This window comes from Carassius auratus, chromosome 1 (assembly GCF_003368295.1).
Source record: "Carassius auratus strain Wakin chromosome 1, ASM336829v1, whole genome shotgun sequence".
Lineage (NCBI taxonomy): Eukaryota > Metazoa > Chordata > Actinopteri > Cypriniformes > Cyprinidae > Carassius > Carassius auratus.
Window position 1 is genome coordinate 12281131 of NC_039243.1, and position 17093 is coordinate 12298223.

Consider the following 17093-nt stretch of genomic DNA (forward strand, 5'->3'; position numbering starts at 1 on the left):
AAACCATTGTTGCTGAAACCGTATCACTGTAACCACAGCAACTAGCTCTGATGTTGTGTCACAGAAAGAGTACCACAGAAGAGTTTTTAGGGTTGTTATTGCTGTCATCTGGTACTACTCTGAATGAGCATGCACAATTTGAAATACAATCAGATTTTTTTTTTTGTCTGATTACCAATATGGTGATTATTTATTATATATCTCTGTCTTTGTTTTGTTGCGACTGGCCTTTGAGGTCCAAATGATCACATTTGACGTTTTAGGACCTTAACATGAGCAACATTCTTTCACCCACTAGTCATAAAGAAAGTACTATTTATAGCGAGACCACTGAGGATTGACGCTTCCTGGACAAAGATTATGTCTGATTCCTGACAAGCCCTCATTTTTAATGCAGATGAAGAAAATACAGAACAAAATGAACACTTAAGTAATCAGTAAGGATGAATTAAATAGATCAAAAGTGACAGTAAAGACAGTTTTACCAAAGATTTCTGTTTCAAGTAAATGCTGGTTTTTTGAACAGTCTATTCATGAAAAGAATCCTGATTGGCTCACAGTTTTCACAAAAATATGAAGCATCACAAATGGTCTTATAATAAAGGTTTTTTTATTTTTTATTTTTTTTAGCACCAAAGCATATCAGAAGGATTATGTGAAACTGAAGACTATAGAGTAATAATGTGGAAATTCTACTTTGCCATAACAGGAATAAATTACATTTTAAAATATATTTAAATAGAAAACTTTTAATTTGAATAATATATCACAGTAATTACAGTACTTTTACTTGGTGAGTTTAAGAGAAACAAAAATCTTCCCAACCCCAAACCTCTTGACTGTTGGTATAAAGTCAGATTAATTTACATGCATTACTGTTTTGTTACTTGTCTAAACTAAAGCCTGGTGTTAGTTGGTCCTGTAGTAAAGGGCTGCTTTGATGCCAGTGAGTCAGAAATCGTTCGCACACACACATTGCTTCTGTTACTGTAAATGACGTGTTTTTGTGCAAGGTAAACTTTACTGCAACAGTCAAGTCATTGAGAGCTAGTTTATCTGAGGCTGAATCTCTGCTAATGTTGAAACGGTGTATTTTAATAATCCGCATCAGTCTCAGGCTCTCCGTGTTCATTTGTTTCTGTCAGATAGCCATCTAATCACACTAAAAGACACAACGTTTGCTGTTCTTCAGGGTGTCTGATGTGGAAAAAAACTACAAACTCTTTTTAGAGGACTAAAACTGATTTGAAATTCAAATTCGCAACTGTTGGATTCATTTGGCTGTATGTGACCTGTTTGTGAGTTTCATTTTCACAATAGCTGAATGCATCAGACTTCACTAAGCACTTTGATTTCAAACTAACAATTTGGGTAAATATTCCTGTCATAATTTATTAGGTTGATGTCATACAACATGTGTGATATATTCAACTATACCATCATAATACAGCTACTACAGTTTAGACCCTTTTGTTTGATCATCGTTGGTTCCTTTTTTAGACAAAATGTTATATTATGTTTCATTTTCATGTTGGTTCTCACTTGTACTATTTTGCAAGTTAGTATTTAACAGTAGTATATTCAGGTAAGAATTATTGAAGGAATTGAAGAAAATGCAACACAATATGAATTTGACGTTGATTGTTGTATTAAAGCTATAAAAGATATTCAATTAAGAGCAGTGAGTGATTTTGTCTTTTCTTTTGTTGTTTGATTAACATTAAATAAGACAGACAGCAGCAGGTTTATTAGGCTGCTGTCACTTTAAGATCTCATATGCATTTTGCATATGAATTCTGGTGGCATGTGCATATGACTTTTTACATATGTTTTACCTTTTGGAAATCTTTTTGGTGTATGCACCTCGTTTGGAAGATTTTGACTGGCTGTTTTTCAGTTTCCAACTTTTAGGATCTGACACAATGGATCTAATATACTGAGGTTCTATTTTCCGTTTACGAACTGTTTACGTTCACAAACCGACTGTGTTTAAGTGAACACTCACCAAGCAGTGAGTAAATTTTGGTATTTTTGTGTGCATCTGACCATTTATTATGCCTAAAATATACCTCACTTGTCTATCTTCCTCCCCATCTTTGAGCGCACACAGGAAGTGAAACTGAAGACTGGAATAATGATGCTGAAAATTCGGCTCAGGATAAATTACACTAAAATATATATAAATATTGAAACAGTTATTTTAAATTGTAATAATATTTTACAGTATTACTGTATTAAATTTTTATTCTTGGTGGGAATGAGAGAGTTTTTTCATTAGCATTAAAAAAAAATTTCCCGACTGCAAATTTTAGAACAGTCGTGTACGTCCGGTTATTCTGCCCACCCACCACTACTTAGTTTATCTTGATATATCGCTATCTCACTCTCTCACACACATGTTCTAATGCTTTTCTCCATGTTCCTCTCAATTGTTTTTGAAGGTCCTTCCTGCCTCAGATTCTTAGAAGTCGTATGTCAAGCTGAATGAATATTTCCATAAACCATTAAACTGCCGAGTAGTTATTATAAACTGATAAATTGACAATGCCTGCACATTGTAAGCTAAATATTACTTGAGAAAGATACATTACACCGAAACAATAGCCTTATTTCCCATACTGGTGTCATCTAGTAAAGCCAAGACTCGCAGAAAACAGGAAGAGACCATGCAGAGGTTTAACCGGATATCCTGCAAAGGGAGGGTGACCCTCCACCACAGCTTTCCCTTCCCTCATCTCTTTCGCTCTCTTTTCCTTCATCACTCTGTTTCTATGCTACTGGATATAAGTCTCATTGCCGGAGAGAGGAGAATGTGTTGGTCTGGTGAATGGGATCACTGGGAATATCTTGACATACAGGTGACTTCTATGATTGTCAGGATTGTTGGTTGTCAAAATAATTTTAACAGACGAAGAGCGTTTTTATTTTTTTTATTTTTACCCAGTTGGATGTGTTTCTCATAGGTTGTGTAATAAAGAGGGTTTCTATAGCAAATCAGTTGGAGATTATTCTCACCGTTGTATTCGGTTTCACAAATTATGATTGGTAGATGGTAAAACAGCGTTAAATATGGAATAATTGTGTAAAAATGTGTTGGCTTACTGTTCTCGATTGTTTAGTGTGGTACTAATGTGCAAACTTGTGTAACCTGTAAAACATCTGTTTGAGGTTTTATAAAGTGGTTTTAGTGTGTAACTAATTATTCAGTGTTCTTTTGAAGTTTTGGCAAGCCGTTGTTGTGTATCTTTACATTTTTACATAAAGTAAAATGTTCTTAGAATATGATCCATCCTGTCCCTGCTGCATCTGATATATTTCCCAGTATTGATTTTTTTCCTTCATTGAAGTAAACTTCTTCAGACTGTTTGCATTCATTTGTAATCAATGGCAGTTGCTTTCAAAAAGCTCTTTTGTCTAAGAGTTTATATTATCCCTCTAATTTCTCTAAATTTAAACATAAAATTTTTTTCCCCTGCAAAAGCTTCTGGAGCATAATTAAATAAAACTGACTTATTTCAAATGCTTTGGGTTTTCATTTGTTAAACCAGTAGAAGCCGATGTCTTCGGAAGCAATGAGTAGTATCCCAAAGTGGAAGTCGGCAGGATGGAAAACAATAGAGAAAATGACCCCAAATGTCTGGAATCCACCGTTTATGTGTAGTTAGTTGGTTTCAGAGCTGTGTGAATCTAATATATACGTAATTTGAAGTGGAGTGATTTCGCTTGTTTATGGGCACTTGTGTTTTGGGCCATAGATGCTGAGTGTATTTTAAGAATAACATTAGAGATAAAAAATGGTGTCGACAAAGGATAAAGCTGGTGTAGATTGCAAAAGTTTTTCAAATATCACAAGCTCCAATCTGACTTCTGCGCAATTTCCAGGAGTCAGCCCACCAGAACAGTTTGACACTACAATTTAGCAGTATGCAAAGAGTTTATCCTAGAGCACATTTTTATATGACAAATTTTGTTTTCCAAGTGATGTAGGTGAAGTAATTCATAATTCGTTCACATAAACTAGCCATATTTGACCACAAAATCTACGTATTAAAAATGGCTGCATTGTTATTTTTTATATTTATTTTTCAGAATCTCATAGATTATAAATTTGCCCAACAGCATTGTACTTGTTGGTCATATGGTTTTTTACTGTGGGCACTTCTTGGCCAGATAAGCCACAATGTGGAAGAGACTTCATATACCAACATTCAAACTCTGTCTATGTCTGTCAGATACTCCTGAAGTGATCTCAGTGGAGTGCATTTAGTGAATTATTAAGATCTCTTAGGATATTGGAAGCTGAATTTGACTTTAAACTTCATCTTTCTGTTTCGCAGAGTGATCCCGGTGGGTTGTCAGTACTAGAGCAGCTTGGCTTGGACAATAGCTCAGATTTCTCAGACTCGACTGTTCAGCAGAGGTTGGATGAACAGAGAGAGCGAATCCGTAGGGAAATCCGGAAGGAGTTGAAGATTAAAGAGGGGGCAGAGAATCTCCGCAGAGCTACTACAGATAAACGAAATGCGCAGCAGGTGGAGAATCAGTTGCGGAGCTCCAATCGTCGTTTGGACTCGCTCCACGCTCAGCTACAAGAGCTGGATGCTCATATCGTTGTCAAAGGGACAGATGATTCACATGGTGAGTGGACACAGACATATCCTGTATGTAAGAGATGACTTAGTGATGTCATCAGAGACAAATAGGCTTTTTAATTTCTTAAGAACAATTTGTCAAATTTTTGTTTTACAATTTAAAAAAAAAGTATTGTCACATTTTACTGTCATTAACCAGATTAAGAATGTTTTGAAATAAATGTGTTTTTTTAAGATCACAATTATTATAATTATAATATTTGTGATCTTAAAACTTCAAACGTTAAAACATTTAATATATTTAAATATAAATATATAGTTGAATTAATGTTTTGATTTACTGAGTGGATGCACATCCACAATTCCAATACTTATAAATAATTAAACCCAACAAAAACCCATTTGTTTAAAGACATAAATTATAGATGCCTGAAATATTATTAATTCATGTTTCTGTATCAGAAACCTTGATTTTTCATATTGCAAGTCCTGTTACTGAATCCTTTGGCTAACTTTTTTTCTTTTCTTACTTCTTATGCCTAGATGATGCACCTCAGTCTCCGGGAGCAGAGAGCAGGTCATCCGCACATAAGGAGAGAATCGCTGCACTGGAAAGGCAGTTAAACATCGAACTCAAAGTCAAACAGGGGGCTGAAAATATGATCCCCATCTACGCTAATGGCTCCACCAAGGTATCTAACAAAAGCTCTTTCCCAAAACTTAGTGATCTGCACTACCATACAAAAGATTGGGGTTGGTAAGATATTTTTATTCAAGATTCTTTGATGAATATGCAGCTTAAAAGAACACCAAATATTTGAAATAGGGTTTGTTTGGAACAATAAACTTAAAGAAAAATAAACTAAAGCTACTGATACTTTCTGCTCCACTCTTAAATCTTGTTTAGACACTGTTTGCCCCTTGTCTTCCAGGCCAGCCCGTATCACCCCTTCTGCCCCTTGGTTATCGGATGTTCTGCGCGAACATCGTTCTAAGCTTAGAGCTGCTGAAAGGGTGTGGCGCAAATCTAAAAATACCACTGACCTTAATGTGTATCAGTCACTCTTCTCTTCCTTCTCTAGTAATGTCTCCACTGCTAAAAGCACATACTACGATAACAAAATTAACAATTTGTCTAACTCTTGCATGCTTTTTAAAACATTTTTCTCGCTCCTTTGTCCTCCTCCTCCCCCTCCTGCATCAACTCTAATAGCTGACAACTTTGTCACATTTTTCATTAATAAAATTGAAAACGTCAGTACACAATTTTCCACACCACAATCCGTCAAGCACATCTCACCAGCAAACATACATTCATTTACATCCTTCTCTTCACTCTGTGAGGCAGAAGTCTCCAAACTCATCCTTTCTAATCATCCTACTCCGCTTGATCATATTCCATCTCATCTCCTTCAAGCCATTTCTCCTGCAGTTGTACCTGCACTCACTCAAATCATTAACATATCCCTCCACACTGGTGTTTTTCCCCCAACATTTAGACAGGCTCTTATAACTCCACTACTTAACAAACCCACTCTCAACCCATCTCTTTTAGAGAGCTACAGACCAGTTTCCCTTCTTCCTTTCATTGCAAAAACAATTGAACAAGCTGAGTTCAACCAAGTCTCTGCCATTCTCACACAGAGCAACCTCCTTGACAGCAACCAATCTGGCTTTAGAAGTGGACATTCAACTGAGACGGCCTTGCTCTTTGTGAAGCTCTATTGTTGAAGCTCTAAGACTAGCAAGAGCGGAATCCAAATCTTCAGTACTTATCCTGTTTGATCTGTCTGCTGCTTTTGACACATTTAACCACCAGATCCTCCTGTCAACCCTACTGGCAAAGGGCATCTCAGGAACCGCACTCCAGTGGTTTGAGTCTTACCTATCAGATAGGTCCTTTAAAGTATCCTGGAGAGGTGAGGTGTCTAAGTTGCAACATCTAACTACTGGGGTGCCTCAGGGCTCAGTTCCTGGACCACTTCTCTTCTCTGTCTACATGGCATCATTAGGGTTCTGTCATTCAGAAACATGGCTTTTCATACCACTGCTATGCTGATGACACTCAACTCTACCTCTCATTCCATCCTGATGATTCGACTGTAGCTGCTCGCATCTCAGATTGTCTAAAAGGCATTTCTTGCTGGATGATGCAGCATCACCTTTAACTCAACCTTGCCAAGACAGAACTGCTTGTGTTTCCATCAAACCCATCGTTTCATCACAATTTCACCATCCAGTTAGGCACATCAACCATAACTCCTTCAAAAATAGCCAGCAACCTTGGAGCTATGATTGATGATCAGCTGACTTTCTCAGACAACATTGCTAAAACTGTCCGGTCCTGCAGATATGCTTTATTCAACATCAAGAAGATCAAGCCCTTTCTTTCGGAACATGCTGCACATCTCCTTGCTGAAGCTCTTGTTCTGTCCAGGCTGGACTATTGCAATGCTGTCTTGGCAGGTCTTCCAGCCAGTTCTATCAAACCTTTACAATTAATCCAGAACGTGACAGCGAGATTGATTTTTAATGAGCCAAAAAGAATACAGGTCACACCTCTGTTTATCAGTTTACACTGGCTACCAATAGCTGCTCGCATATAAATTCAAAACATTGGTGTTTGCATACAAAACTACCACTGGCTCTGCACCCCTTTACTTAAATTCATTACATCAGACTTATGTGCCATCCCAAAGAAGCACAAAGTCACTTTTATGGACTTTTAGATTAAATGTTTCCTCCTGGTGGAATGACCGGATCTATTCTTTCTCTATTCTATCTGTTTTCTTTTCATTTATTGTATTATCTAAAAGCCCTTGCTACGTGTACTGTGTTTATGCTAACTGAGACTTGTTATAGCACTTGTATATCATTGCTCTTTTGTTGATTTTGATTGCTTCCATTGTCCTCATTTGGAAGTTACTTTGGATAAAAGCATCTGCTAAATGACTAAATGTAAATGTAATGTGTCCTTACCTAGAGAGGCATCACTTGCGTATTCACAGTGTAAATGCGGTTAACTTAATCATGCTGCTCGCATATTCATGGTGAAGGCAATCCCAGAATGCCCATTGGTGTTCTGGGAAGATGCTGGATGAGACAAGACACATCAATATCACATAGTTCAATTTAATTACAAATTATTTTTTTCATCTCATATGTGTGTGTGCTGTCTGTTTTTGAATTTTAGGGTATTGTACTGTTAGGTTAGCAAAATTCATACTCAAACTCTAGTGGCAGCAAGGCCTATTTTAGAAAAGAGCCCTTCTGTCAAATATGTTTATGCACCGTTTACTAATTTCAATGGTGTGTGTTTGTGTATGCTTTTAGGACAAGAAGATGTTGCAGACAGCTCAGCAGATGCTACAGGACAGCAAGACAAAGATTGACATCATCCGCATGCAGATTCGGAAAGCAGTGCAGGCCTTCGAACACAATGATGATACACAGGGTATGGCTGTATGTGTGTGTGTGTGTGTGTGTGTTTGTGTGTGTGTTTGTGTGTGTGTGTGTGTGCTACTGCGTTGTTGCTTTTAGAGTCAGATTTTTTTTTAGATGAGCAGAAAACTAAACAGATCAATAACCACCTGAATCCCAGAAGACGAGTGGTGTGTGTTTTCAGAGTGTGTTTGGTTGAGTGGACAGTGTTTATGCAATCTGGAAGCATACACTCACACACATAAGCAGAGAGCACAGGTCATGCAGATCAAAAGAGGTGTGTGTTATGACCTCATGTGACTTGGAGTGAATCAAACACACATAGACGCAAACACAGGGTCAGGAAACGGATGAAGGTCAGTTCCCACTCTTTCCTTCGCTTCACACACACACCTCTTGATTAACAGTTTACAGCAAGATGTAATATAAAAACACTTAGATGTTTAAATATATATAAATAAAAGCATTTAATTGGTTTATTTTCATATAAAGTAAATGTATTCCAGTAACTATTAAATAAATAGCTGTCAGTCATAAACTTGTAAATTAATTTTTTTTAACACTATGTACTAAATACCATATTAAAATTCATCTCAGGAATAAAATAGTTATTTTACATTATATGTGTTTTTGATCACATACATGCATCATCCTTGATTATATATTGCAAAATATAATTAAAAATGATAAACAGCTTGCATACACCTAATCTTTACATGCTTTTGCAGTAATTATAGCTGATTATAGCATAATTCAGTCAGAACAGAGACTGTATCATATGAAATAACAATATTACAGACTCACAGCAGCATTAGTTAACACACATTCTTTAATGCTCCTGTATAAACACACACACACAAACACACACACCTTCAATGTGTACGAGAGTCTGTTTCCGAAATTGTCACTGCATTCAGCTTCATGCCTTATTAGGACACAGACACCTCTGCAGTCAAACCTTCAATACTGTCTCATTATCCCTCTTTATAAATCCACTCATTCAAGTGATATATTCCCTCAAACTCCTCTTTTTTTTTTTGCCCTGAAGTCATTTGAAGCAGTTCATGGGGAAAGTATCGTGATACATCAATAAATAATTTTACTGGGACAATTCTAACACGGACACTAGCTCACACACAAGCGCACGCTTTTCTAGTCTCAACTATATAAAAAATATATGGAAATCTGGAAATAGTAAACAGCCTGTAGTCTCAATAATGCTAGACACTGAGAGAGAGTTTTTAAACACTCACAGTATTCCATGCACTCAGGATCTTTTCATTGATTGACTGGAATGCTTTGAACTGCTTATATTTCAAACAGAACCAAACAGATGAAATATATGTTTATGTAAAACCCGGAACAGCATGTCAATGTTTTTGATGGTGTGACAGAATAATATAACACCACATCATCTATATCTTTCAGTTTATTATGCTTAATAATTCTCTTATTTCAAAAAGTCCGAAGCTGGCATCATGTTAGTCCTCGGCTGATCATCTCTCCTAGTTTGCATTAAGTGTAGTAATTAATATATGGAAACTCACAAGTCCTGATCTAAAATTATTCTTCATCCTCTTTAAAGTCTGACAGATGAACACAACCTCATGTACTTTTTATTGTATCTTAGACTTGATGTCTGTATGGGTTCACATTCAGTTCAGTTTCATTATGATTAATGGGTAGTTGACATTTCATGCATTGCTGGCAGCATCCTGCAGTGTGACAAACTTGCCTTCATCTAAAACCATTTTAAATAGCATTATCAGTATACTTTCAGTTTTTGCACCTTATATATAAATGTTCTCTAATTCAGAAGAGGTGGTGTGGTTTGCAGTTTGAATTCTGTATTGTGTGGATTCATTTTGAAATGATATTCTTCTTCCTTGCGGTTTCATTACAAGGGCTGAAATGGCTCTGACCCATTCAGGCTAATAGCTTGTATAGTTCACTGTGGGAGTGATATTGATAGCCTAATAAGTCTGTTTGTGTGTGTCTCTTCAGGAAAGCCTGACCCATGTGGTTTGGAGCTACGGATTGAGGAGCTCAGACACCATTACCGCGTAGAGCACGCCGTCGCTGAGGGAGCAAAAAATGTCCTTAGACTTCTTGGAGCCAGTAAAGTACAGGACAAGAAGGCCATTTCAGAGGTATTATATTGTATTATATATTAGGGATTTTCCAGACCTTTTCCAGACTACTCGTTATCCGAACAATAACTGTTAACTGATAAGATGATAAGGCTAACCTGAGTTTAACAAGATCAATTTTACAAAGAACACCGTGCAATCCAGTAATGTCAAAATAATGATCTTTGTTCCCAGACAATACTCAGGGCTACACTTGCTCAGTGAAATATGTTTAGGTGTGTGGTTGCAGGTGTCGATACGCACCCGTGAGTTAATAAATATATATAAAATATATTTCTTTAACCTTGCATCAAACATGAAAACTTAAATAGAAATAAACTGATTGTATTAATCAAAATTAATCAGAATTCTTACTTTTGGTTGATGGCTAAGCAGTCAATACACACACACACACAAAAATAGTTTCAAATACATACAGTTCTTCTGAATGTTTTATTTATCAAAGTATCCTGAAAAAATGTGTCACCGTCACCGTGTCTACAAAAATAATAAATGGCTGATTGGCTGATTTTACTATTGATAATTATAAGCAATATTTCTTGAGCAAATCAGCATATAAGCATGAATTCCAAAGGAGTAAATTTTTAAATACATCTTAATTAAATAAACACTGCTTTTTCCAGTTAAGTCATTAATTAAGTCTAATTCAGCAAGTCATTAAGTTATATTTATTATTATCGTAGTATTAACGTAGTATTGGACGTTTTGATGTCCCTGCACTCTTTTAATACGTCATTCCCCATGTCTTCTTCTCTCGGCTTCTACAGGCTCAGTGTCGTCTGAGCGAGTCGTCTCAGAGGTTGGATCTGCTGAGAGATTCATTAGATCGGCGGTTAGCAGAACTTCCTGAGGATCATCCCAAAGCATCTGTTATCAAAGAGGAGCTGGTGTTAGCCTCCTCACCAGCGTTCAGTTCTCGACACGGCACCCCCTACCTGCACAACCAGTACAGCACCCTCTCCAAACCCTCTCCCCTCACTGGTATTCAGAAACATCATTCACATCAATAAACTGATGTTTATTTAATTTCAATTAGTCGAAGTCATCAGATACTGGCTTCTAAAATTAGAGTTTTGTGTGTGTGTGTGTGTGTGTGTGTGTGCAGGCACTCTTCAGGTCACATTGCTGGGCTGTATGGGTGTGATGGAGGTGGTTCCCGGACGTTCTCGTGGCAGCCAGGTTTTGCTGCCGTGTTACAGTCCGGGAGAAGGGCGGTCCTTTATGCGAAGTGGAAAAGGCTTGTATAGTCGCAGCGGCAGTGTTAGCGGAAAAACACCCCCCAAAACAGACGAACTCTCCTGTGAGTGTGTGTGTGGAGGATGTAACATTCATAGTGTGATTAGTCCGTGATGATGTGTGAGTTTTGATTTTACTAGTTCTGTTGTGTCGGTCATGTGCGACGACAGCTTCACACTGAACAGAACAGGATGTAGTGCATCTGAGCTAATAACACATGGGTGTTGCATTATCATGCTGACGAGTGATTGGTTGATGTATTCAACAAACTTACTGAGCTTTTACTCACAAAAATCATTCAGAAAGTGTATGAGAAATCAGGAAATATTGACCTTGATTTGATCTCAATTAAAAGATAATTTGTATTCATGTCTGTGTGCAGCGGAGGTGAGCGCAGTACTGAAGCTGGATAACACAGTCGTGGGTCAGACGGCATGGAAGACAGTTGGAGAACAGGGCTGGGATCAGACCTTCACCATAGAGCTGGAGAGAGTGAGTTCAGTTCTGTTTTAAAGGGATAGTTCCCTCCAAAAAATTAAAATTCTGTCAATAATTACTCACTCTCATGTTGTTCCAAACCCGTAAGATCTTTGATCATCTTTGGAACACAAATTAATATGTTTTAGACGAAATCCGAGAGCTCTCTGACCCTCCATATACAGCAAAGGAACTTCCATAGTCAAGGCACAGAAACGTAGATAGATCATCGTTAAAATGTTCATGTAACATCAGTGGTTCAAGCGTAATTTTACAAAAACTACAAGAATACAGTTTGTGCTCAAAGAAATAAATAACAACTTCATTCATGCCTTGTGTTACTCTTGATACTGGCAGTAGATGGTAACCCGGGAGGAGAAGAATTGTTGAATGAAGTTGGTATTTTTCATAAAATTATGGTTGAACCACAGATGTCACATGTTCCATTTTGTCAATGCTCTTGGTACCTTTCTGGGCCTTGAATGTGGTAGTTACCTTGCTGTCTATGGAGGGTCAAAAATATCTTAATTTATGTTCCGAAGATGAAAGAAGTTCTTATGTCTTAAGAAAGACATGAGGGTTAGTATTAATGACAGAATTTTCATTTTTGGATGAACTATCCCTTTAATAGTAGATTTACACAGATTAGAGGTTCAGTGTTTCATTAATTAAAGCTCCAGGTAACAGGCTGTAATTATAATTACAAAATCTATATCCGTTGGCTGTGTTATCTGTGACTTTACTGCTGGAACATCTCAAATAACTCTTACACAAGCAAGGGCATGCTATTCTTATCTAGGAAAAAAAGCAGATTGCACATGCAGAATGATTAACAGCCATGCAAATTAAGACTTGCATGGTTCTATGTCTTTTTTTGGTCAGGATATATAATATCTGGACAATTATTCATTAAATGAAGCTGAAGAAATACTGATTCTAATCTCCTTGATCTGTGTGTCTTTATGTGTGCAGTCTAGAGAGATGGAGATCACAGTGTACTGGAGAGACTACCGATCTCTGTGTGCGCTGAAATTTCTCAAGTTGGAGGATTTTCTGGACAACCAGAAACACAAAGTACAAGTAGAACTAGAACCACAGGGACTGCTGTTGGCAGAGGTACACACACACTCAAAAATATGTATCTTATGTCCATAATGGGATTCTGCATCACTGCTTATTGCAGAAGTTGTTTTATGAATGCACCAAAACCAAATAAATGTGCTAAACTGGACTCCATTGAAATATGTGGATGACATATGTGTACCATCCTTCTGCCTCAGGTTACCTTCTTTAACCCCGTGATTGAGAGGGTTCCACGGCTGAAACGGCAGAAGAAAGTTTTCTCCAAACAACAGGGTAGGAGACTGTATTAAATAACTGACAATAACTGTTTTATCTGTTTACAATAAATGCAGGAATCTGATGATAAATTGATCCCCCAAAAAATTGCACTTAAAAATTGACTTGAATGTCATTTCACTTTGACTTTAATTTCTAAAAAGTGACTTGAATGGTGTTGAGCGCCATCCAGTGGTCAGAGGTTAAACTGGCGTTTTCTCTGTGTGTGTTTGTGGTCACGTGCAGGTAAAGCGTTCTTGCGAGCTCGGCAGATGAATGTTGATATCGGCACGTGGGTGAGGTTACTGAGGAATGCCATACCAACCGTCAACAACACAGGAACCTACAGCCTTCACGCACACACAGTACAGACAGGGTAAAGCACACACAAAAACAGACATAATACATGTGAATTTATACGTAAAAATAATGAAAAGGATCATCCGCTGAGCATGTTCAATCTTCTTTCATCAAGAAAAGATTTAAGATTAAAAGATCAGTATTGCAATCTTTCATTCGCTTTTGTAAAATAAAATTAATAATCTATATATATATATATATATATATATATATATATATATATGTATGTATGTATATATATATATATATATATATATATATATATATATATATATATATATATATATATATATATATATATATATATATAATATATATTTTTTTTTACAGTACTTACAATAATTGTATTATGTAATATTTCTTTACTGGTTGGCGTAATTTATATTATATATATATAATATACACGTGTTTGTGTGTTACAGGGAGATCTCGGTGGAAAAGTTGAGTTTAGACTATGATTCGCCAATGAAGGTGGACGTTCAGCGAGATGTGATAGACACAAGCACTCCAGTGAGATGCTCTCTCTATAACTCCTCCTCTTTTCTCATTAACCCCTCCCTGTCTCACTGTAACTCCTCCCCTCTCTCGGCTTCTTGGTACAGGAACGACAAGCGGCCACTGAGCCCATCTCTGCTCCGGACCTCACCACACCTGAACGCCAAATCAGAACACATTCACTGAGCAGGTAGATTCAAACACAGGATATAAAGATTCCCACGTATATCTGAGTCTTTATAGTGGTTTCTAAGTTTGTGTGTGCTTGTGTGTGAACAGTAAACAGAAGAAGACTCCTTTGAGCCTGCAGGATTTCAGACTAATAGCTGTTCTTGGCAGAGGTCATTTTGGAAAGGTAGTCTTCAACCTTCCATGGCTTCTATCATTTATTTGATCCTACAGCTACTTCCTGCCTAGCTTTGCCTCTGAAATGTTCAAATCATATCATATCCGTGTCTTTCAGGTTCTGTTGGCAGAATATAAGAAGTCAGGCAATATGTACGCCATTAAAGCCCTGAAGAAAGGAGACATTGTGGCCAGAGATGAAGTAGAAAGGTAAACAAAATAACTTTTTCCTTGTTGTTTTCCTTCTCTGTTCCTGAAATATGTTTTTAATTTAATCTTGTTTGTCTCCATCTCTCCCTCAGTTTGATGTGTGAAAAGCGCATTTTCGAGACAGTGAACGGTGCGCAGCACCCCTTCCTCGTGAACCTGTTTGCCTGTTTCCAGACCCCAGAACATGCGTGTTTTGTCATGGAGTACACGGCAGGCGGCGACCTTATGATGCACATACACGCAGACGTCTTCACCGAGCCACGAGCTGTGTAAGTAAAGCCTACTGTCAGGTTTTTGCTTTTTGTTTAACCTGAAATTACACACCACTGAAAGAATTCTCACCAATATTGTGTAATATTATTACAATTTAAAATAAATTAATTCTGTTTTAATACATATTAAAATATAATTTATTCTTTTGATGCAAAGCTGAGAGTTTTCAGCATCGTTACTCCAGTCTTCTGTGTCACATGATCCTTCAGAAATTATACTAATATGATGATTTCAAATAGTTCAAAAACATTTGGCTGCTTAATACTTTGTGGAAACCATGACACATTTTTATATTCAGGATTCTTTGATGAACAGAGTTAATGTATTTGTAACATTGTAAGTGTCTGTTACTTTATGATCCAGTCGAAAAAAAGCATCCTTGCTAAATAAAAAATAAGAAAATAACTTACTGACCCTACACTTTTGAACTATAGTGTATATTGTGGGGACAAACAACATTTTGTATGTCTATTAATTAGCTTTAAAGAAAGTTTTATGTGATATTTATGTTTAGGAGTAGAAGATAAAGTCAAAATATAAGAAAAATTCTCACATTTTTGTTGTTGGCTATTTTACGTTGTGTTTGTGTGTGTTTCAGGTTCTATGCTGCTTGTGTAGTTTTAGGGCTTCAATTTTTACATGACAACAAGATTGTGTACCGGTGAGTATGCAAAAAAAGAAAAGAAAAGAATTGTGTGCACATGAATGTTATACATGTTTTAAATGCACATTTGCATATATTTGTGTGTTCCCTCCAGAGATCTTAAATTGGACAACTTGCTGCTTGACACCGAGGGTTATGTGAAGATCGCCGACTTTGGATTGTGTAAAGAAGGTAATGACTTTTCCACCTACTGTTCTTAATATCCTTCTGTGGGTGGTGCTTGAATTGTCAGACATGTTTTTGTCTCTTTCTAAGGGATGGGTTTTGGGGACCGGACTAGTACATTCTGTGGGACTCCAGAGTTTCTGGCTCCAGAGGTCCTAACAGACACCTCGTACACACGGGCCGTGGACTGGTGGGGGCTCGGAGTGCTTATATATGAAATGTTGGTGGGAGAGGTGAGAAATTTGCGCATTTAAATTAGAAATGTTTGAAACATTCATACACTTTTGGCATCTGTCTGATCTTAAACTGTCTTTCTAGTCCCCGTTTCCAGGTGATGATGAAGAGGAGGTTTTTGACAGCATAGTGAATGATGAAGTTCGTTATCCACGGTTCCTTTCCTCAGAGGCCATCGGCATCATGAGGAGGGTAAATATCTCAAACTGATTTTTTGAGCCTACCAACATTTCTTTTAATCAGCTATTGCATCGGACATGTCCTGCGAAATGTCTTACCTACATCAATTTCTGAATATCATTTTATGTAAAAAATTAAGTGTGGATACATTTACATTTAACATATTATTTTAAACAGTTACTAAGAAGAAATCCAGAAAGACGACTGGGTTCCAGTGAGAAAGATGCAGAGGATGTAAAGAAACAGCCTTTCTTCAGGGTAAGAGTGATATTAATGTTATTTCATTTTATGTGGACAACTAATAATTAAAAATGTAATCTTTAACAGATATCTTTTTCAAAAAGTGTCTTTTTCGTACTGCAAGTGTGGGTTTCCAAAAGGTGGTCCACGGACCTTTGGGGGTTCATCAGTTGATGAAAACCTAATAATTAATTATATCAATTGTGAAATTAAAATAAATAAATGTGACTGCACAATATTTGTGATATAGTGTAATTATCAAAATAAAAGCTGCAATTGAATCATATAACTGATGCGCTGGCTGTTTCAGTGTGAAGAATGCATCACATTTAATTGTTATAATTATAAATCGTTTTTATAATTTTTCAGTAGAACGGTAATTTACAACAGTAATATATTTCTGTCTTCATTTTTATAATTAGAATTAGCTGCTATGAGTAATTATTGTTATGAATGACAGCAGAGAACTGTCATTAAATTATATATATATATTTATTATTTCTGTAATTGATATTTAATATTTAGATAATATTTAGATAATTCAAGAATAGAATTATCCTTTTAATATCTATAATTTCAATATCGGTTTATCCATCATTTTAAGTTATTTTTTTAAAGGGTGTGTTTTTTAGTGTTGCAATTGCATTTTTGGTTTGCTTATGAAATGATGGCATCAAAATAAATGATATGTTC

At 36.6% G+C, this 17093-nt stretch overlaps 1 protein-coding gene across 3 annotated transcripts in view; it reads left to right on the forward strand.

Moving 5' to 3' along the window:
* LOC113064030 (serine/threonine-protein kinase N1-like) overlaps nt 1–17093 on the forward strand; it is a 38132-nt gene that overhangs the window by 18747 nt on the left and 2292 nt on the right. For 2 of the 3 annotated variants that reach the window (XM_026234751.1, XM_026234665.1), the window contains exons 2-21: nt 4338–4638; nt 5136–5284; nt 7926–8046; nt 10038–10183; nt 10951–11164; nt 11289–11483; nt 11802–11911; nt 12869–13012; nt 13177–13252; nt 13481–13610; nt 14017–14104; nt 14197–14279; nt 14369–14444; nt 14553–14644; nt 14737–14913; nt 15516–15578; nt 15676–15752; nt 15837–15979; nt 16065–16172; nt 16338–16418. In XM_026234751.1, the coding sequence (XP_026090536.1) occupies nt 4338–4638; nt 5136–5284; nt 7926–8046; nt 10038–10183; nt 10951–11164; nt 11289–11483; nt 11802–11911; nt 12869–13012; nt 13177–13252; nt 13481–13610; nt 14017–14104; nt 14197–14279; nt 14369–14444; nt 14553–14644; nt 14737–14913; nt 15516–15578; nt 15676–15752; nt 15837–15979; nt 16065–16172; nt 16338–16418 (2574 nt within the window). Of the gene's footprint in view, nt 1–2651; nt 2859–4337; nt 4639–5135; nt 5285–7925; nt 8047–10037; nt 10184–10950; nt 11165–11288; nt 11484–11801; nt 11912–12868; nt 13013–13176; nt 13253–13480; nt 13611–14016; nt 14105–14196; nt 14280–14368; nt 14445–14552; nt 14645–14736; nt 14914–15515; nt 15579–15675; nt 15753–15836; nt 15980–16064; nt 16173–16337; nt 16419–17093 lie in introns of those variants that run through there. The other variant, XM_026234582.1, reaches the window with a different exon arrangement.